Here is a 21,161-nt window from a genome sequence, read left to right on the forward strand (position 1 = left end):
TTTTTTTTATCTTAAAGCATCACTATCACTGTATAATCCTTTCTTGTATTTTCTACACACTGATAAAAACATAATTTTTATCAACAAAGTGAAAAGTAGTGTTTAGTACGAGTGCGCCATCTGCTGGACACTCGCGGTGTGACCCTGTGAGATAAACCATCATCACATCTCGTTCTGAACTGTTTACATGAAAGTTATTCACGCTGTTTGAACTTCATCCAGACAACAACCACATCACTGAAGCTGACAGAGTAAACCCACTCAAAACACCTTAGCAACCACATAGCAACCACTCACAGCATCACGGTTTGCCTCAGTAAAAGTATAAATCTAGTTTCATCTTAATGCAATGATACGAGACAGATGGACATCATCAGTTTAATGTGAGGGAGGATCTGCTCGTAACCTGAACATAAATCCAACAGTTCTGGAGCGGCTCTAAAAACCACAGACGCCACAAATGAAAACCAAAATCCCAAGACACCAGAAAACTTTACATACACTAATTCACTCAAAACAAGGTTCTTCGTTTTTACTGCAACCCCATTACAAGTGAACTTAAAACAATAAGAAATATATAAATATACATAAATGTTATTTTTTACTTACGTGTTCTACTGTGTTCTTGAAAGGAATCGAAAAACAAACCAACAAATGTAACAATACGACGTCTCATCAGACGCGCGAGCTCGACCCCCAGGTAACTTCCGGTTTGTGTTTGGCTAAAATAACTTTTTATATTTTACTTCATTTATGTTGATATTAATTTATATAATGATTTTATTGTTTAATTACTATTTTAAATAAACAATGTGTTGAATTGTGACGTATGTTCATTTTATTGAATAAACAATTTGTTAAATGGGTCTTGTAGTTCGGTCGCATTTAAAGAACACTGACCTAGCGGTTGAGCTTGGTATTGCAGTCTAAATTCAAAATATTGGAAAGACCTGTTGAAAAAAAGAGTATATTCTGGTTTGGTATGTTTTGATGCTGGTTTGTGCTGGATTAAGCTGGTCAAAAAGCATAAACTGGGTTTTTCAACTGGTAGAAAAGTTTAGCCAAGTAACGCTTCTTCTCGGTTTCTATTGATTGTTATCATAAATAATCTACAGGCGCTTTATTGTTTGTGAATGTGTGTCACAAAAGTGTGCATACGCATTAACATTTGCTTATGTTAAGATGAAACCGTCTATAACCAAAAAAAGAGAAACGAGCGGACCGTTCTGAACATTTCACACGTTACTGAGTAAAACTCACTGAAGCACTGAGAGATGTTGGAGTGAAATGAAGCCTGCAGACGTGAATGCAGATGTTTGAGTTGGAGGTGAAAGAGTTTTCTTCACAGGAAGTCTAGCAGTGAAAACCCCCGAGACTGAGCCGGAAAAACCTCTCCTGTTTCTCCAATATGATCTCTGTGTGCTCCTGTGATCCTGAAGAAATATTGTTTCACTCAATCTGACAGACACAAGTCACACCTACATGAGGGTTTCTCATGAAAACTAAAGCTAAACACACAGATTGAAATACTGATCTGCTGTAAACCATTAGCTGGTTTTGTTGGTAGATCTGGTTTAGTTCATTAGTCTCTAACAGCCCATCAAACTACACCAGTCCAAATAAAGCAAAAACCAGCAGACCACTTGAAGATTTTTATTTCTCATTTCATCTTATAATGGACGGTTGTTGTTTTTATGACACACTGTGTGTAAATAACATCAAATGACAAGCTTCGTGAAAAAATATATTTTATTCAGTATTACAACAGGCCTTTATGTTGTTTAGTTTCGATAAACAGTCACGAGAAGATTTATGCACAGTCTGTGAGGGTTCAACACCATTTAAAGGGACAGTTCACCTAAAAGAAACTGATTCCGTCATCATGTGGTTTTGTATCTGTCTTTCTTCAGTGGAACAAAAAAGAAGGTATTTTGAGAAAGTTCTCAGTGGTTTTCTGTTTATACAATGTAAGTCAATGGGGTTCAGTGTTGTTTGATTATTAACGTTCTTCAAAATATCTTCTTTTGTATTCCGCAGAAGAAAGAAACTTATACAGGTTTAACATGACACGAGGATGAATAAACGATGACAGAATTCTCCTTTGGAGACAAGTACTGTAAGGTGAACTTGTAACTTGACTTTTATAAGAAAAATTAAATACAGGGATTAAAGCACAAATGAATGTTTTGTACACAAAACAACTGAATAGAGAAACAGCTCAGCTACATCCAACCGATTGACAATATTAGAAGATTATAGAGTTCAGAGATCCTGAAAATCTGTAAAGAACGAGTGGCACAAGGTTTCTTCAAAACAACACAAAAGCATTAGAGAAGTGAAGGAGAGCGTCACAGGACTGAGTCATTATGGCGTCCCTTAAGGGACTTTGAAAATCTACCTGAAGACACGGTGGGACATCTTTCAGTAAGAGATTATTCACGAGTGTTGTGTTCACTTGCCGAGTCTCTTGGCTACGTCCTGATAGGCCAGTTCAACCTCTGGATCCGCCGGACATGTGTTAGTGAACTCATCTCGAGCGTAAGCGTTCTGAAGATATCTCCAAACTCCACTGAAGTCTGCTGAGATCTCAAAGTTGCGATACTTCTTCGAAACCACCTGAAGGACACAAGAAAAACATTGAATCGCGTGAAAATGTTCTGGTCTCCAAACAGGACCATTCTAAGAGGTGTTGGCTTTTGTGAATGAATATGAAGCTTTTTGAAATCGCTCTTAAAGCTGATTCATTTATGAAACCGTTTTCTGATAGTAGTCCGGACTGTGAAAACAACAGCTTTTGAGAACGATGAGGCGTGATTCTCAGTCTAAGATTCAGCCCAAAGCCAAGCAGACTTTTTTATTTTATTTATATTGATTATTTTAAAGCTGTCCAATATTTTGCCATAAATGTGTCTTTGACATTTTCTTTGACCTGAACCCTTAAAGTAATATGCACCTTCAAAAGTGATGTCATCATTTATACGCACACTCGTCATTTCAAACCTGTATGACTTTCTTCTGCAGAACACAAAAGAAGATATTTTGAAAAATGTGTGTAACAGAACAGCACGGCCCCCCATTCACTTCTGCTGTAAACAACATTCTTAATTTCTTGATAAAATATTTTGTGTTCAGCAAAAGAAAGTCATACAGGTTTGAAATGACAAGTGGGCGTGTATATGATGATATTATTTCCATTTTTAAGGCGAACTGCTCCTTTAAGAGCGCTGGTGTGGACTAAATCCAGATATGTGTAGATTAACCTAAATTTACAGCATCCAACAATGTCTTAACAGAAATATAAAAAACAAGATAATAAAAAACATCCTTTTCTTAGAAAAACTAGACAGCAGTAAGACATGTGACAACTAGCCCCGGCAGTATTTTCAGTGTCATCAGATGTCGTCACCTTGACTATGTGTAGTTTGGGGAGAAGGTTGCAGTCGGCGAGGGTCAGTTCGTTGCCGTCCAGGTACTTGCGTCTGGAGTGCGTCTCTTCTCCTGCGTCATCAGAATCCATCTCATCCGGTAGAGCAGAGTTCAGAAAGTCGTCCAGTTTCTTCAGAGTTTTCAGAAGCCCGTTCTCCAGACCTTACACATGAACACATGAACGTTTTGAACTTCATGAACCTGTCTCATGAATCTCATTACGTCGAACTCACTTGTGTTGGCTTCTGGCTTGGTATTCTTGATGTAGGCCGAGAACTTTGCGAAGATGTCATTTCCTGCTGCATTTGACTCCTTGTTCTTTGCAGCCAGCTTTGGATACCTTGAGAGGTGAAACGAATAAAACTTCACCACGGTGAACGCAGTAAAATCACGATCATTTCAATTTATCAGTTTCATAACCGATCAATCTTGTCAACCTACTTTGGAGGCGCTAGCATCTCTTCTAAGAATTCTTCGATTTTGTTGACATCTGTCCGTACCTCTCCGTTGAACGTGAGGAATGGAGGAGGGGTTCCCGGGGCCAGATTATGAAGATCTGCTGGTTTCCTTTTTCAAATCAAAGATATAATTTCTGCATGAATAAATCCTAAAAGCGTTATGTGATGGCAGAAGTGATATGTTGTGATGGCAGATGTGTGATGGTCACCTCTTCAGGTCGACGGTGGTGACGTTGAACACAACACCCTTCAGCCACAGAATCATAAAGAGTCTTTGAGAGAACGGACAGTTTCCAATGCTCTCGCCATCACAACCTGCCTGAAGAACATCAACACAAACATTCACAACAGCACAAGAGTCAAGAACATTACACAACAATGCTCACCCAACAAACACAGAACATTCCTGTGACGTTAGTTTTAAACATGATCATGATGATAATACCCTGATTTACAATAAAACAAATACATTTTTGGAGGGTCCTGTAATACAGATAATTATAATTATAAAATTGAACATTTTTTTAATAAATTTAAATAAAGTCGTTTGCCGTTGCTATTTACAATAATTATTTCAGACATCTAACTGCATAAACTAGAGAACTATGAAATCCGTTTTATTTTTTCCCAAATTCCATTTTTATTTTTCTGGATTCTGTGTTTTCTTTTTTTGTGGTGTACAACTATATTAATATGAACCAGTGTCTTATATCTTATGTTTTTTCTTTTGCTGTCTTAAGTCTACTTACATTTAATTACTAGGTTTGTTACTTGTTTGAAGCAGTTTTGTCATGCGGTTAACTGGACTTTTATTTTGACGACGGACTTTAATTTTGATGGCTTGACGCTTTATGTGTTCGCGTCCAACAGATGCTAAAAGTCCACTACAGTAAGTTACACAAAACACAACACACATTCACACACAGAACAAGCAGATTTTAACAAGAGCTAAATCATTATTAGATATTCACAGCACAATTGGAATTTTATAATTCTACTTTCTGGCGTGTTTGCAACTTTACATCTGTGTTTTCCGCATCACGGAAATCAGACACTAATTAACCTTTGTCATGCTATTTACCGGTTTGCCGATGGCGTTAAATTAATTCAATATCGGCCAATAAAGTTTAAAGGGGCAGCTCACCCAAAAAACGATGTGGCAGCGATTGTGTCCTGATCACATAGAGATATATCTGTGATGTCTATATCAGATGTTATGGATGAAGTCACACGTACACGAGACAATACGACTCAATACAAAAGAGCGCGCATGAATCAGTGCCAAATGTCCCGATCTCATATTGGGATCTGGAGCTTTCCAGAGGGCCGGTCACCGGAGCTGGACATCAGATCTGTACCCCAGCTGAATTATTGATGGAAATTCCATTACCTGCCCTATTAGACCTCAGCAAACAGACTCCGGGTCAAACCTGAGTTAGCCGTCATTCACACACCTGGACTTATCACTTCACAACCTATCAAACACACCACAGACAGACACATTAAAACACTGAACATCACATTATCTTCACATTTTTAAAGGGACAGTTCACCATGAATTTTTTAATTCGCTCATCATTTACTCACCCTCAGGTTGTTTCAAACCTGTATAAATGTCTCTGTTTGGAAAAACACAGAAAGATATTTGGAAGAGTGTCAGATCTCATCCCCCATTTACTGCAACAGTAGATCAAATAAATACTATGGGAGTCAATGGGGGATGAGATCTGTTTGGTTACGACATTCTTACAAATATCTTCCTATGTGGCTTTCCAAACAAAGACATTTTTACACGTTTGAAACAACCCGAGGGTGAGTAAATGATGTCAGAATTCATTTTCGGGTGCCCTGTCCCTTTAAGAGTGTCTCCTCTGCATTTTGTGTCACTATACAAGATTTTTCATAAGACGCCACATGATTGAAATTCATTTCTAAAGCTGCTGATGTAACTGTTATCACTTTCCAAATCTGTCAAACGAACATCAGACAAGAGCAGAACTTCTCTCCAGACACAGCAGAGTTACAGTATTCAGGAGAAAGAACTCATTCAACTGTAACTTTCAAGGCTTTAACAACCCTGTGGCGGGCAGAACGCCCTCGAGCTCCGCCAACTAACCTTCCTGACACACTCGCCATCAATCCCACTGTGCACCGGCCGACAGAACGCTTCAAAAACAATCCTGACACACTTGAGTATCGTTCTGATGTAAAGAACACGCAGTCACTTGTTTTCATCTTTCTCACCTTCACAAAGAGTTCAATGTCAGGATCTTTATCCTCTTCATTTGAGGTCATATCGGTCCGGCAGACACGCAGATAATCGTTGTGTTGTTTGTCTGATGCTTGTTTTGATTTGGCCCTGCGGTCAGCTGTCAGAGGGACACTTCCACTGTCACACACGGCCCAAAAATATCCTCCACACGGAGCTTTAGGGAGGAGTTGAATGTCACCTACAGTACACCGCTGCTAGTATCACTTACTCTCTCACTCTCACTCGCCCGCTCGCTTTCAGAAATACGATGACGAATCACATCTCAACCCTTCGAGTCAAATCTCTGTGTCATGCGGATCAGAGAACGCTCACATCCAAAGTTATAAACTCTTTGATGAGATATATCAGCTGTGACTGTTTTCGTTCTATAGTTGGTTTCAGACAGGCCTGTATGTGTTCTGTATGTCAACCTGACACGTGTCATTAAAATCCACGCTCAAAACTCTCTAACATCTCTAAACACATATCAAGACATTTCATCTGAAAGCTATTGATTTGCATTAGAAAACGCGTTTAATTTAGAGAACACTAGATTTTCATAGAAATGCATAAGATCTTTGTCACAGTGAAGATCTGTGACTAGACTCTCTTATTTAGGAGTAGACTCTTATTATGTCACTGATTGTGCATTGTTTCACAGTGTACTTGTCTTCACCATGCCCTTTTTGCATTTACTTAGTTATTAATTTCTCTTTGTTGATTTATGTTTTGTTAAGAACTCAGACAAGACCGGTAACCATGTTATATGTTTATTGATTTCAATTAACCACTTACATAATAATAAAATTGTCATACTTACGTACAGGAACATTTTACCTCACCAAACGGACAAAACCCGGTCACCGTAATTGCCACCATTTTGAATGCCTTTTTCCCGCCGACAGTAGGCACAGTTAATTGTTGTCATGTGTGAGGGGGAGATTGGACTTCTGTGTGATTCTTTGTTAAATTTTGTTCGACATTAATAATTAATAGTTGTTTTGTTGTCAATTTTTATATTATTCTAATTGTGTATCTCTTTGTTACTGTTAAATATATTTTGATTTTGTCTTTAGATTTCTTTATTATCTTTAATTAACAAATGGATTAATCCAAGTAGGAGGGGTTTAGCCTTTTTAAGAAGGCGCCTAAGTGTGGTAAAGGGGGGATAGGCTCTTAGAGTGAGTGGTTGGAGGTTATTGCTCTGATTTTGGGCCAATTTTTTGGTATAGCTAAATGATGTTAGCAGATAACCGTGAACAGTTTATGTTATTTGTTTGTTTAATTTTTACTTTCTTTTTTGGATCTTCATTGTAAATACCAGTTGCAGGTATTAGATTAAAGACTGAACTTTTGACCTCATCAGCACGTCACTTCATTTTTTTTCGCCTCCATCTGCCGGTACATTCAGAGCAGTGGTGCTGCTACTGTTGTGGCCTCATTGTGGCACCCCTGTCTCTGTTACAATCTTATTTTCTGTTTTCTGTAACAGATCATCTTATCTGAACGTCACTTACTGGCAACATTTATCATATCAGCTTTATTTCTGAACGTGTGACATGAGGATTGGCTGGGGGTTGATGGGTAAAACATTCCAGTGAGTTCAGTCTAAATATAAGAGCTGAATCACTCATTTACACGTGACTACTGACCTCAGAACAGTCAAGAGTCACATATTTTTATACATTATGAGGTGAAGGCAGTGAAAATTTATTTGCACAACACTTTACAGGAATGATAAACTAAATATAATGTACATTCTCAGATGTGAAGCTGTGACACTAATGAAGTGTGAGTGACGTCTAGTGTTACTTCAGTGGATATAAACAGACTTTTTTATAGAGTTTCATCAGACGCTCCTGACCCCCAGTTAACTTCCGGTTTGTGTTTGGCCAGTGTCTTATAATATAACGATTTATATTTGATTTATGTTCAAATTAAAATATATATTTTTTATGGTGCAATAATTGTATTAAATAAACGATCTGTTGAATTTTGTTGTATTTTCATTTGTTGAATATGTCCTGCGGTTCGGTCGCATTTAAAGAAAGCTTGCGATACACTGACATCTAGCGGTTGAGCGCGGTATCACAGTCTAAATTCATAACATTCTAGAGACAAATTTTGCCAAGTAACGCTTCTGGGTTTAATTGTTTTCAGAGTTAATCTACAGGTGCTCTATGTTTGTGAATGTGTACAGGAGGTTCAGTTGTGGTCATAAAAGTAACAGTAACGCTCGTTTATGTAGTTAAGATGAAACCGTTTTAAAATAAAATCACATAAATCACAAACGTTTTCTGTAATCCTGCAGTGAAGTGAATGATGGCAGATCTTCAACAGAAACCTTAAGATGACTCCACATCTCTCACATCATCATCTACAATAATCATACAGGTAAAAGAATGACAGCAATGTCACTTTTGAATAAGTGATTTCATTAAAGATGAGATGTGTGTTCAAATACTTTCTCTTATACGGCAGTTTAATGTGCGAAGTGAGCTGTACATCACAAACTAAACAGAAGACAGAGTTGACGACACTCATTAACTGTTCGCTATAAGAAAATAAAAGAAAGGACTCTTTATAAATACCTCAAATAGATATTTTATTTCATTTTCAGCTGACAAACACAAGAAGGCAATGTGGGAATAAAAAACATTTGACTTTTTTCTTAGCATAGTCGAATGAAGGTCTAGCAAGCTGTGGAGTCATGACCACAAACATCTTTAATGTCCAATACTGAACAAACGAGGACAATCTACTTTATATCAGTAACTAAAACTCAACCCAAACTTCAGTGCTAAATGTATACAACCGCAGGAAATTGATTTTTACATAAAACTATAAAAAAATAACAACATATCGCATAAATTCAGAAGCAACATCATTTTCTTAGTCCCGAATAAAAGCAGCAGAATAAGTTAGAAAAGCACATCTAACCTTAATTTAATAGAAAATACAATACCCTTAATTTATTCTCAATAAATATTCTTTGTAAAGCAAAACAAACAGATTTTCCAACCACTGTAACAAATACAAACGTACAGTGATGTACACTACATTAAATCCTACAGAAATGTGAGATTTGTCAGATGAATATAATATATATATTACATTGAATAATAAAATCTGTGTTCGCTTTTGATTTAAACGTGCAAATGCCCCTCTAACCCGAACAAAACAATCTGTGCCTTTAACAAAGAAATAAATATTCAAATGAAGACGGATACAATGTCGCGACTGGTCAACACAGTATTTTCAAGTATTCTCAGTGGAGTAAAGCTTCTTATCATTATTGCTTATGATCTTTTTCAGATTTGCATGAAGGGAAAGCGTCAGTAACAAACAACTGCATAGTTATAGATGCAAAGCAAATGCTTATAACGATATTTTACTCACAGTGATATTATAAAATCTCGGTTAACAGCCTCATGCTTGTGAAAAAGCGCCTCGGATCATAAGGAATATATTTTAAACAATATTTTCAGAGAAAATTTGTAATCCAGTGAACTTGTGTGGCAACTCAGTTAAGACGGAAGCACTAAAAGCTTTTAAAGTTCAAAGGGGACGTTTTATCGAGTGCAGTGAAAATGAGAACAGATACTTTTGTGGTTGTGTTCTACCAATCCCTTTATCCTTCTCACGCTCTTATTTTTTGTCTCTATAACCGTTGTTAATTCTCTCTTAAACGTTTAATGTGATCGTTACCATGGTACCATTTGTGGCACTGAAAAGAAATATTCAGTCATGATTTACACACTGTGACCCTTTCGTGAGTAAATGACACAACTTGAATTTCCTTGTGGATTTTTCTTTGTGCTTGAATGAAGTGAAACTGACCGTACCTGCATCTGTAAAAACAAAAAAACACACACACACGTGTGACGTCCATCATTCCAGTAAAGGCTCATCATCGTCATCTTCATCTAATTCCAGACGGGCAAACGGACGGGCAGAGGAAACGTCTCTGTTCTTCATCAGTCTGAAGAGACAGGTGAAGGTGGTGAGGATTATCAAGACGCCGATGACAGCGCCCACCGCTAACGCCAGCTCGCTACATTGCTCGTGAGCTAACACACAGCGCACGCGGGCAAAACTACCGTTGTTGGGCATCGGGGGGATGCCAATGAGGTGACACATGAGAGGATACAGATCCACGTTGTTCAAACTCAACATTGTGTAGCCGGCACGAAACGCAGGCCCATGGGCGGCCAGGAAGGGGTGCATGCTGGGAAGAGTATTGTCATAGCCGTGATCGCCCACTGTAAAAGACAGGACACATGTGAGTTACTGCTCTTCACGGCCTTACGGTGTTGATGCAAAAGCAAATGACATCGTTTCTAGGAATCTGTTTGATGTTTGTAATCTGTTGAGGAAACACTCACAGCGTGGAAGACTGCCGTCTTTGACGATCGTCCAGCCTTCGTCTGCCACCAGAATGATCGGTTGGGTCCTTTCGTTGTTTTTATAGTGCAGCCTGTCAGGAAGAGCGTCCTTCAGATAAACCTTCATGTGACTGTGACAGCCCGACAGATTTTTATAGACCGTCACATTATCTGTGCAAAAAGAAAAGAGAATAAAGACGATAAAACCAGTCAGTGTGACCAGGACAAGATCATTAAACATCAAAGAAATTATGATCAATAACAGTATTAAATATTAGGAATGGGTGAAAAATATCCATTCTTCGATTTTAAGTGATCTTCAATCTAAAGAAACAACACTGATTGGGGAAATCCCTGAATCATTCTTAAAGCGGCTGTGCAATGTTGTGTCATGCATTCTGACTTCTTAACACTGTTAAATGTGCTGTTTAACATTACTTTGCGTTCTTTGATTTGTAAACATCAGGCCAGCTTCTATGGTTCATGTGTGTATTTATAAAGAATACAAAAACGAAATGTGTATTTTTTTCTTAAATAATATAAAGCAAACATTCAGCTCAGTTTTCTTCAATAAAACAAAAGTTCATCTGTGTGTTATTAATTAGACAAACCTGTGAGTGGTATAATGGCGGCCACAGGAGTGAGATCCACCAGCCTGTAACTGTCTGGACTGACACACTTATCCAGCACAATAAGACGCTCTTCAGAACATTGGGTCATACCATGATCACTCGTGATGATAACGTTTATTTTCCCCCATAATCCAGTTGTGTTGAGCTGTTCCATCAATAAACCCACCAGATCATCCACCTCCTTGAGAACTCGACTCATCTCTGTGGTGTTCTCCGGCCCGTACAGATGACCGCTGCGATCCGGCTCCTCCCAGTACAGAGCAGCAAACTTCACGGCTCTGTTCTCCGTCATCCATCGCGTCAGGTTTCCCAGCCTCTCTCTGAAGCTCACCCGAGAGTCGTACTTGAACGAGTATTCTAACGTGTGATTTTGAATATTTACATCCGACCCCGGCCACATGGCCGACGCTGCTCTGTATCCGGCTTCCTCCACGGACACCCAGATGGGTTTGGCTCGGTTCCACCAGAACGGATCGCTGTCGTTTTGAACGGAGAAATTCTTCTTCGTCGCCGGGTCGTACATCATGCTGGCCAGAATGCCGTGGCTCTCGGCGTACAGGCCCGTGACCAGACTGTAATGGTTGGGAAAGGTTTTAGTTGTGAAAACGTTGGTCAGTTCATGTACGAGCAAACCAGACGAGAAGAACTTCTCTAGGTTAGGTAAGGAGTAATGTTTGAGGTAGTCGGCTCGAAAGCCATCGAACGACACCAGAAGAAGAGGAGTCGTATCACCACCAGACTCTGTTCCATTTCCAGATGGCAGGGCAGCGCTTAATCCGGTCCAGATGAGAAGAACACACAGAAAACCGCTGGTCTGCATCCCGTGGCATAGGTCTGTTCTCTCACTGTGAACATCAGAAAGCAACAATTCATGTGATGAGAAACGTGAGGAGAAAACGTGTGTTTCCCTTTTAGTGTTAAGCTCTCTTATTCATTTTAATTTATTTTTCTCTCAACAGGTATTTGTGGCTTTTGTAGAAACTAACATCTATTGTATTATTGCTCCTGTATGAGGTATCGCTTATAGCTCCTTGAACTCTCTGTAAGTCGCTTTGGAAAAAAGCATCTGCTGAATGAATAAATCTGGTGCATTTTACATATTGTATATGTTATGAATGTGCATTATCCCTGATTAAATAAAATAAATGTAAATGTATTTTATGCAAAATTCAGTTTTTTTCAGCTACAGACCTATTAAATTGTATAATTTTACATACTGTTTAAGTTGTTAAATCTATAACAAGTTGTTTGTTCAACAACAACATGTTATTAAAAAATTGTAATGGTATAGAAATAAATCTGTTAACAATGTTATGGTGCTAATAGTATATATTACAGTACCCTCCCTAAAAATCCCATTTAACAGAATGAGTAACATGAAGCATCACTCTTGCGTAATGCGGCATGATAGAGGAAGTGTTGAGTTTCTAAATGTTAAACAGGTGCAAACACAGAATCACTGAACTATCGTTAAGTTACTAACATATATGTCATTACTCACGATATATAACGATTTAATACTTATTACAACAAATGACAGTGTTTGTACATCAAGATAAATCGTATACACACTCTCACAATCCAGAGCTAAATCCAGATATATCACAGTACTGAATGTTGTTTGATTATTATTTAATATTTCAATATATTAGCAAATTCCTCAATGTTTTTGTCAAACGTCACAAAGAAAGCACGAGGAGGAAAAACATCACCGTACCGTTTCACTTCAAGACGTCTGTCAATCACTCAGGCACGATCACATTAACGCAACGCCGATTAAACTCCACAATAAATGTAATTTGTATAATAAATGAAGTGATAGTAAATTCTGCCTGATATGTCAAGTAATGATCAAGTCTAACTTGTGTGTCTTGTGCGGTTCCTCGCCACTTGCACTTCCTCAAACACAAACGACCGCGTCAAGGACGTCGCTACGGAGAAATAGGGACCCGCCCACTGACTCAGGGTTGCCAGATTTTACTAACAAAACCCGCACAATGGACATTTAAACTAACCCTGTTATGGTGATTATCAGTGATGGGTAAATTACTCTAAAAAGTAATGAATTACTAGTTACTAATGATATATCAAATAGTGTAAGTAGATTCATGTACAAATGACTCTCTCCAAAAGTATTTAATTATTTATTACTAATGACTTTCTATATCATGCATCGACCTTGATCAGTTCAGTGATTCAAGGATAGACATGAAACAACTCTTTAAATGCATTCAAATAAATAATATAAAACTACATAAACATTATCAACTGACCAAAGTATTACAATTGTGAGAATTATACATTAAAGCACGGATTTTAAAGTTAGAGTTTGACTTTTTATGTAAATTCCACTATAGTACACACATATATTACACAAAGTAATTAGTTAATTACATCAGAACTAACTGTAATTAAAGTACAGAAAATATTTAAGTAATCCCTTACTTTTTCAATGGAAAAATAGTTAAATTACAGTAATTTATAACTAAATTAGTAACACGGGATATACACTTCAATCAGTGAAAATCATTGTAAAGTAGTTATCATTATCATCATATATTTACATAAATATAATCATGTTGAAATTTGCAGCTGTTGAACTAAATTATTATTTAGGAAGAATCACGACGAGACCTCTAAATTTGTAACCATTAAAACGAGAATCAGTGTCCCTTCTATTATTGTTAGAATATATATTATGTAGAGTAAATTAGTTCAATAGGTGCATTTAAATACGTTTTATGAATATTTCAAATCTTTAACCCACGTGCGGAATTAGTGTAAATGTCGCCCGATTCCGCGAGAAAATCACGGAGATGGCAACACCACACTGACCGCAGGGCCCGTTTCGGAGGAAGTCAAGCCCATTGCAGAAATCGAGGTATTTTGTACTCCGAGTGAGTAACCAGAGTAACATTCTCCCTGAACCTAACCAGGTCGGGAGCAGGTTTTATACCCAGGGTTTGTTACAATCTCCGCCCCCTTTTTGAAGCGCGAGTGGTGTTTACATTGCATACGTCATTTGTTTATTGATTTGTGTTCCTAATCGCGCTCTATTTAGTCACACAGAACTTAAAATGTCATGTTCGTTTATTAAGGAACCTAGAGATGAGGAAGCTGCATTAATTCCCAGAGAATTATATTTATGTCGGTAGAGAATTGTGAGGCCCCGTTTGGACGTTTTATCTTCACTTTTAAAACCAGTTTAAGTATTTAACATTTCCCAATCAGGCATCCTACTAGCAAGAGCATTTTATACCTTTAAACTTTCCTGAATGAATGATGTTATTGTATTTCTACGACAGCGTTTTTTTAAATAAATTCAAGATAACGAGATTAAAGTCTAAATGTTACGAGAATAAAGTCTAAATGTTACGAGAATAAAGTCTAAATGTTACGAGAATAAAGTCTAAATGTTACGAGAATAAAGTCTAAATGTTACGAGATTAAAGTCTAAATGTTACGAGAATAAAGTCTAAATGTTACGAGAATAAAGTCTAAATGTTACGAGAATAAAGTCTAAATGTTACGAGAATAAAGTCTAAATGTTACGAGATTAAAGTCTAAATGTTACGAGAATAAAGTCTAAATGTTACGAGAATAAAGTCTAAATGTTACGAGAATAAAGTCTAAATGTTACGAGAATAAAGTCTAAATGTTACGAGATTAAAGTCTAAATGTTACGAGAATAAAGTCTAAATGTTACGAGATTAAAGTCTAAATGTTACGAGAATAAAGTCTAAATGTTACGAGAATAAAGTCTAATTGTTACGAGAATAAAGTCTAAATGTTACGAGATTAAAGTCTAAATGTTACGAGAATAAAGTCTAAATGTTACGAGATTAAAGTCTAAATGTTACGAGAATAAAGTCTAAATGTTATGAGATTAAAGTCTAAATGTTACGAGATTAAAGTCTAAATGTTACGAGAATAAAGTCTAAATGTTACGAGAATAAAGTCTAAATGTTACGAGATTAAAGTCTAAATGTTACGAGAATAAAGTCTAAATGTTACGAGAATAAAGTCTAAATGTTACGAGATTAAAGTCTAAATGTTACGAGAATAAAGTCTAAATGTTACGAGATTAAAGTCTAAATGTTACGAGATTAAAGTCTAAATGTTACGAGAATAAAGTCTAAATGTTACGAGATTAAAGTCTAAATGTTACGAGAATAAAGTCTAAATGTTACGAGAATAAAGTCTAAATGTTACGAGAATAAAGTCTAAATGTTACGAGATTAAAGTCTAAATGTTACGAGATTAAAGTCTAAATGTTACGAGAATAAAGTCTAAATGTTACGAGATTAAAGTCTAAATGTTACGAGATTAAAGTCTAAATGTTACGAGAATAAAGTCTAAATGTTACGAGATTAAAGTCTAAATGTTACGAGAATAAAGTCTAAATGTTACGAGATTAAAGTCTAAATGTTACGAGAATAAAGTCTAAATGTTACGAGAATAAAGTCTAAATGTTACGAGAATAAAGTCTAAATGTTACGAGAATAAAGTCTAAATGTTACGAGAATAAAGTCTAAATGTTACGAGATTAAAGTCTAAATGTTAGGAGAATAAAGTCTAAATGTTACGAGATTAAAGTCTAAATGTTACGAGAATAAAGTCTAAATGTTACGAGATTAAAGTCTAAATGTTACGAGAATAAAGTCTAAATGTTACGAGATTAAAGTCTAAATGTTACGAGAATAAAGTCTAAATGTTACGAGATTAAAGTCTAAATGTTACGAGAATAAAGTCTAAATGTTACGAGAATAAAGTCTAAATGTTACGAGAATAAAGTCTAAATGTTACGAGATTAAAGTCTAAATGTTACGAGATTAAAGTCTAAATGTTACGAGAATAAAGTCTAAATGTTACGAGAATAAAGTCTAAATGTTACGAGAAAAAAGTCTAAATGTTACGAGAATAAAGTCTAAATGTTACGAGAATAAAGTCTAAATGTTACGAGATTAAAGTCTAAATGTTACGAGATTAAAGTCTAAATGTTACGAGAATAAAGTCTAAATGTTACGAGAATAAAGTCTAAATGTTACGAGAATAAAGTCTAAATGTTACGAGAATAAAGTCTAAATGTTACGAGATTAAAGTCTAAATGTTACGAGATTAAAGTCTAAATGTTACGAGATTAAAGTCTAAATGTTACGAGAATAAAGTCTAAATGTTACGAGAATAAAGTCTAAATGTTACGAGATTAAAGTCTAAATGTTACGAGAATAAAGTCTAAATGTTACGAGAATAAAGTCTAAATGTTACGAGAATAAAGTCTAAATGTTACGAGATTAAAGTCTAAATGTTACGAGATTAAAGTCTAAATGTTACGAGATTAAAGTCTAAATGTTACGAGAATAAAGTCTAAATGTTACGAGAATAAAGTCTAAATGTTACGAGAAAAAAGTCTAAATGTTACGAGAATAAAGTCTAAATGTTACGAGAATAAAGTCTAAATGTTACGAGATTAAAGTCTAAATGTTACGAGATTAAAGTCTAAATGTTACGAGAATAAAGTCTAAATGTTACGAGAATAAAGTCTAAATGTTACGAGAATAAAGTCTAAATGTTACGAGAATAAAGTCTAAATGTTACGAGATTAAAGTCTAAATGTTACGAGAATAAAGTCTAAATGTTACGAGAATAAAGTCTAAATGTTACGAGATTAAAGTCTAAATGTTACGAGAATAAAGTCTAAATGTTACGAGAATAAAGTCTAAATGTTACGAGATTAAAGTCTAAATGTTACGAGAATAAAGTCTAAATGTTACGAGAATAAAGTCTAAATGTTACGAGAATAAAGTCTAAATGTTACGAGAATAAAGTCTAAATGTTACGAGATTAAAGTCTAAATGTTACGAGAATAAAGTCTAAATGTTACGAGAATAAAGTCTAAATGTTACGAGATTAAAGTCTAAATGTTACGAGAATAAAGTCTAAATGTTACGAGAATAAAGTCTAAATGTTACGAGAATAAAGTCTAAATGTTACGAGAATAAAGTCTAAATGTTACGAGATTAAAGTCTAAATGTTACGAGATTAAAGTCTAAATGTTACGAGAATAAAGTCTAAATGTTACGAGATTAAAGTCTAAATGTTACGAGATTAAAGTCTAAATGTTACGAGATTAAAGTCGAAATGTTACGAGATTAAAGTCTAAATGTTACGAGAATAAAGTCTAAATGTTACGAGAATAAAGTCGAAATGTTACGAGATTAAAGTCTAAATGTCATGGTTTCACCTCTCCTTGTCAGGTATTTCTTGGTTTAGAGGTGGAATCATACAGAATCCTCTGTTTCTTGTGGGGAGAGATGGTTTTGACACTCTTGGCCTTCCATACTCTCCCCGAGTCGCGTCATCGTTTTCCTACCCTCCTGTTTCATAGTTAGTGTTAATTACCTTCCCCTATAAAGAGCCCTCTTGTTTCTTTGTCTCGTCGCTCGTGCATTGAATGTGAATGTGATTGTCTTTACTTCACGTTGTTTGAATGTCTTTCGTATGCTATATGCTGTTCCTGTTTCCTGTTCCTGTTCCTGTTCCGTGTCAAAGTAAGTGTAGTTTAGTCAGTGTTAGTGTTTTGTATCAAGTGTTTGTTTTATCAGTTTAGTTAGTTAGTGTCCTTGTTCGTTGTATAAAGTTATATATATCCCTGTCCTGTTTTTCCCCCACGTGGGTTTTGTTTTGCCTGTTTTGTAGTGTCTTGTTATTTGTAATAAATATATCCTGTCAAGTCTTCATCCGTCTTGCCTCTGCCTGCAATTGGGTTCTAACCATGTCGAGTCATAACAGAATGCACGAGCCAAGAAGGAACCCAGCAGGTAGAGTAGACGAGGCGGAGGTTGCTGCTACCAGAGGCCACCAAGCCCACGTCTTGTTTGGCCTCAGGCAGCGGGGGAGATTCCCGACGGACTTTGCCCTGGACTTCCTGGCTGCAGCGCGGTCCTCGGGGTTCAACGAGGCGGAGTTGAAGGCAATTTTTAATAGTTGCCTCGATGAGCCCCTAGGACCCGCTGAGATGCGCCAGCTGAAGTCCCAGAGCTTCGCGGACACTGTCCAGGCCCTGTTAGATCGCGAGTGGTCCAGGGTGAGTTCTCCCACGGAGCTGCCCGCCATCCCGGAGGATCGTGCCCTGCAGATCGGGTTCGCAGGTCTCTCCTCGCCTCCTATAGCCACTCCACCGCCCACCAGTTCTGTTGGCAAGCGGGGGAGAAAGAAGAGACGTCCGGTGCTACCCAGTCCGGAGCTACCCAGTCCGGAGCTGCCCAGTCCGGAGCTGCCCAGTCCGGAGCTGCCCAGTCCGGAGCTGCCCAGTCCGGAGCTGCCCAGTCCGGAGCTGCCCAGTCCGGAGCTACCCAGTCCGGAGCTGCCCAGTCCGGAGCTGCCCAGTCCGGAGCTGCCCAGTCCGGAGCTGCCCAGTCCGGAGCTGCCCAGTCCGGAGCTGCCCAGTCCGGAGCTGCCCAGTCCGGAGCTACCCAGTCCGGAGCTGCCCAGTCCGGAGCTGCCCAGTCCGGAGCTGCCCAGTCCGGAGCTGCCCAGTCCGGAGCTGCCCAGTCCGGAGCTGCCCAGTCCGGAGCTGCCCAGTCCGGAGCTGCCCAGTCCGGAGCTGCCCAGTCCGGAGCTGCCCAGTCCGGAGCTGCCCAGTCCGGAGCTGCCCAGTCCGGAGCTGCCCAGTCCGGAGCTGCCCAGTCCGGAGCTGCCCAGTCCGGAGCTGCCCAGTCCGGAGCTACCCAGTCCGGAGCTACCCAGTCCGGAGCTACCCAGTCCGGAGCTACCCAGTCCGGAGCTACCCAGTCCGGAGCTACCCAGTCCGGAGCTACCCAGTCCGGAGCTACCCAGTCCGGAGCTACCCAGTCCGGAGCTACCCAGTCCGGAGCTACCCAGTCCGGAGCTACCCAGTCCGGAGCTACCCAGTCCGGAGCTACCCAGTCCGGAGCTACCCAGTCCGGAGCTACCCAGTCCGGAGCTACCCAGTCCGGAGCTACCCAGTCCGGAGCTACCCAGTCCGGAGCTACCCAGTCCGGAGCTACCCAGTCCGGTGCCCCCGAGGCCGGAGCTTTCCAGCTCAGATGTCCCGATTCCTGAGCTATCCAGCCCCAAATATTTTTTGGGGGGGCGCCGTGGGAAGGTGAAGGTCCGAGCGGCCGTTCCGGCCGCGGATTCCTTCCAGGAGCCGGAACCCAGCCCGTTCCGGCCGCCGGAACCAAGCCCGTTCCGGCCGCCGGAACCAAGCCCGGCTGCCCAGCCGCCGTCACAGAGCGCTGCCCAGCCGCCGTCACCGAGCGCTGCCCAGCCGCCGTCACAGAGCGCTGCCCAGCCGCCGTCACAGAGCGCTGCCCAGCCGCCGTCACAGAGCGCTGCCCAGCCGCCGTCACAGAGCGCTGCCCAGCCGCCGTCACAGAGCGCTGCCCGGCCGCCGTCACAGAGCGCTGCCCGGCCGCCGTCACAGAGCGCTGCCCGGCCGCCGTCACAGAGCGCTGCCCGGCCGCCGTCACAGAGCGCTGCCCGGCCGCCGTCACAGAGCGCTGCCCGGCCGCCGTCACAGAGCGCTGCCCGGCCGCCGTCACAGAGCGCTGCCCGGCCGCCGTCACAGAGCGCTGCCCGGCCGCCGTCACAGAGCGCTGCCCGGCCGCCGTCACAGAGCGCTGCCCAGCCGCCGTCACAGAGCGCTGCCCGGCCGCCGTCACAGAGCGCTGCCCGGCCGCCGTCACAGAGCGCTGCCCGGCCGCCGTCACAGAGCCTGTCAGGCCGATCTTCAGACCCTGGTCCAGCCCGGCATTCCAGCCGTGGTCCAGCCCTACAGTCCTGCAGGGGACTAGGACGGTTCCCCCCAGGACTACCCCTGTCAAGCCTCCTGGGGCTCCGCGCCCTGGCGCGTCCCCAAGGGCTGGAACTTTCCCACCCAGCCCTCCCCCTTTTGGACTTCCCATGTCTTCTTGTTTGCCCCCACCCCCCCTCCCTTGTCTGCTATTTTTATTGTCACACCCTAGTCCAATCATTGTCATGTCCTGTATCCCCCTTATCATGTTGACCCTGTCTGTCTGGTTCTTGTCTTTGTCCCAGTCTGCCTTGTCTTGTTCGTGCCTTTGAGGAGCATCAGGTTGCTGCTCCTTAAGGCGGGGGTTCTGTCATGGTTTCACCTCTCCTTGTCAGGTATTTCTTGGTTTAGAGGTGGAATCATACAGAATCCTCTGTTTCTTGTGGGGAGAGATGGTTTTGACACTCTTGGCCTTCCATACTCTCCCCGAGTCGCGTCATCGTTTTCCTACCCTCCTGTTTCATAGTTAGTGTTAATTACCTTCCCCTATAAAGAGCCCTCTTGTTTCTTTGTCTCGTCGCTCGTGCATTGAATGTGAATGTGATTGTCTTTACTTCACGTTGTTTGAATGTCTTTCGTATGCTATATGCTGTTCCTGTTTCCTGTTCCTGTTCCGTGTCAAAGTAAGTGTAGTTTAGTCAGTGTTAGTGTTTTGTATCAAGTGTTTGTTTTATCAGTTTAGTTAGTTAGTGTCCTTGTTCGTTGTATAAAGTTATATATATCCCTGTCCTGTTTTTCCCCCACGTGGGTTTTGTTTTGCCTGTTTTGTAGTGTCTTGTTATTTGTAATAAATATATCCTGTCAAGTCTTCATCCGTCTTGCCTCTGCCTGCAATTGGGTTCTAACCATGTCGAGTCATAACACTAAATGTTACGAGATTAAAGTCTAAATGTTACGAGATTAAAGTCGAAATGTTACGAGAATAAAGTCTAAATGTTACGAGATTAAAGTCTAAATGTTACGAGATTAAAGTCTAAATGCTACGAGAATAAAGTCTAAATGTTACGAGATTAAAGTCTAAATGTTACGAGATTAAAGTCTAAATGTTACGAGAATAAAGTCTAAATGTTACGAGAATAAAGTCTAAATGTTACGAGATTAAAGTCTAAATGTTACGAGATTAAAGTCTAAATGTTACGAGAATAAAGTCTAAATGTTACGAGATTAAACTCGTCGTAATACGTATTTTAT

General features: G+C 39.7%; 2 protein-coding genes and 1 long non-coding RNA gene across 8 annotated transcripts; 1 reads left to right on the forward strand and 2 right to left on the reverse strand.

Annotated features, from left to right (window-relative positions):
* Positions 1-1,731: 1,731 nt before the first annotated feature.
* Positions 1,732-7,537, reverse strand: clic5a (chloride intracellular channel 5a). Of its 6 annotated transcripts, XM_056768295.1 has the most exons (7): positions 6,129-6,266; positions 5,275-5,359; positions 4,094-4,203; positions 3,868-3,993; positions 3,660-3,766; positions 3,407-3,588; positions 1,732-2,616 (listed from the first exon to the last, which is right to left on the reverse strand). In XM_056768295.1, the coding sequence occupies exons 3-7, from the start codon at positions 4,147-4,149 to the stop codon at positions 2,452-2,454; spliced, it is 636 nt and encodes a 211-aa protein (XP_056624273.1). In that variant the 5' UTR covers positions 4,150-4,203; positions 5,275-5,359; positions 6,129-6,266; the 3' UTR covers positions 1,732-2,451. The 6 variants fall into 6 exon arrangements, with proteins under 6 accessions (XP_056624273.1, XP_056624272.1, XP_056624277.1 ...); XM_056768294.1 differs by lacking the exons at positions 5,275-5,359; positions 6,129-6,266 and adding an exon at positions 6,956-7,537; XM_056768299.1 differs by lacking the exon at positions 5,275-5,359 and having other exon boundaries at positions 6,129-6,344.
* On the forward strand, positions 4,211-10,208 carry LOC130437127 (uncharacterized). The gene is made up of 3 exons (XR_008909139.1): positions 4,211-4,773; positions 8,447-8,529; positions 10,072-10,208. It is a non-coding gene; the product is annotated as an uncharacterized LOC130437127 (long non-coding RNA).
* Positions 8,724-13,073, reverse strand: enpp4 (ectonucleotide pyrophosphatase/phosphodiesterase 4). Its single transcript, XM_056768292.1, has 4 exons — positions 12,870-13,073; positions 11,132-11,997; positions 10,521-10,691; positions 8,724-10,397 (listed from the first exon to the last, which is right to left on the reverse strand). The coding sequence occupies exons 2-4, from the start codon at positions 11,970-11,972 to the stop codon at positions 10,027-10,029; spliced, it is 1,383 nt and encodes a 460-aa protein (XP_056624270.1). The 5' UTR covers positions 11,973-11,997; positions 12,870-13,073; the 3' UTR covers positions 8,724-10,026.
* Positions 13,074-21,161: the final 8,088 nt, after the last annotated feature.

Source organism: Triplophysa dalaica, chromosome 15 (genome assembly GCF_015846415.1).
Source record: "Triplophysa dalaica isolate WHDGS20190420 chromosome 15, ASM1584641v1, whole genome shotgun sequence".
Taxonomy (NCBI): Eukaryota; Metazoa; Chordata; class Actinopteri; order Cypriniformes; family Nemacheilidae; genus Triplophysa; species Triplophysa dalaica.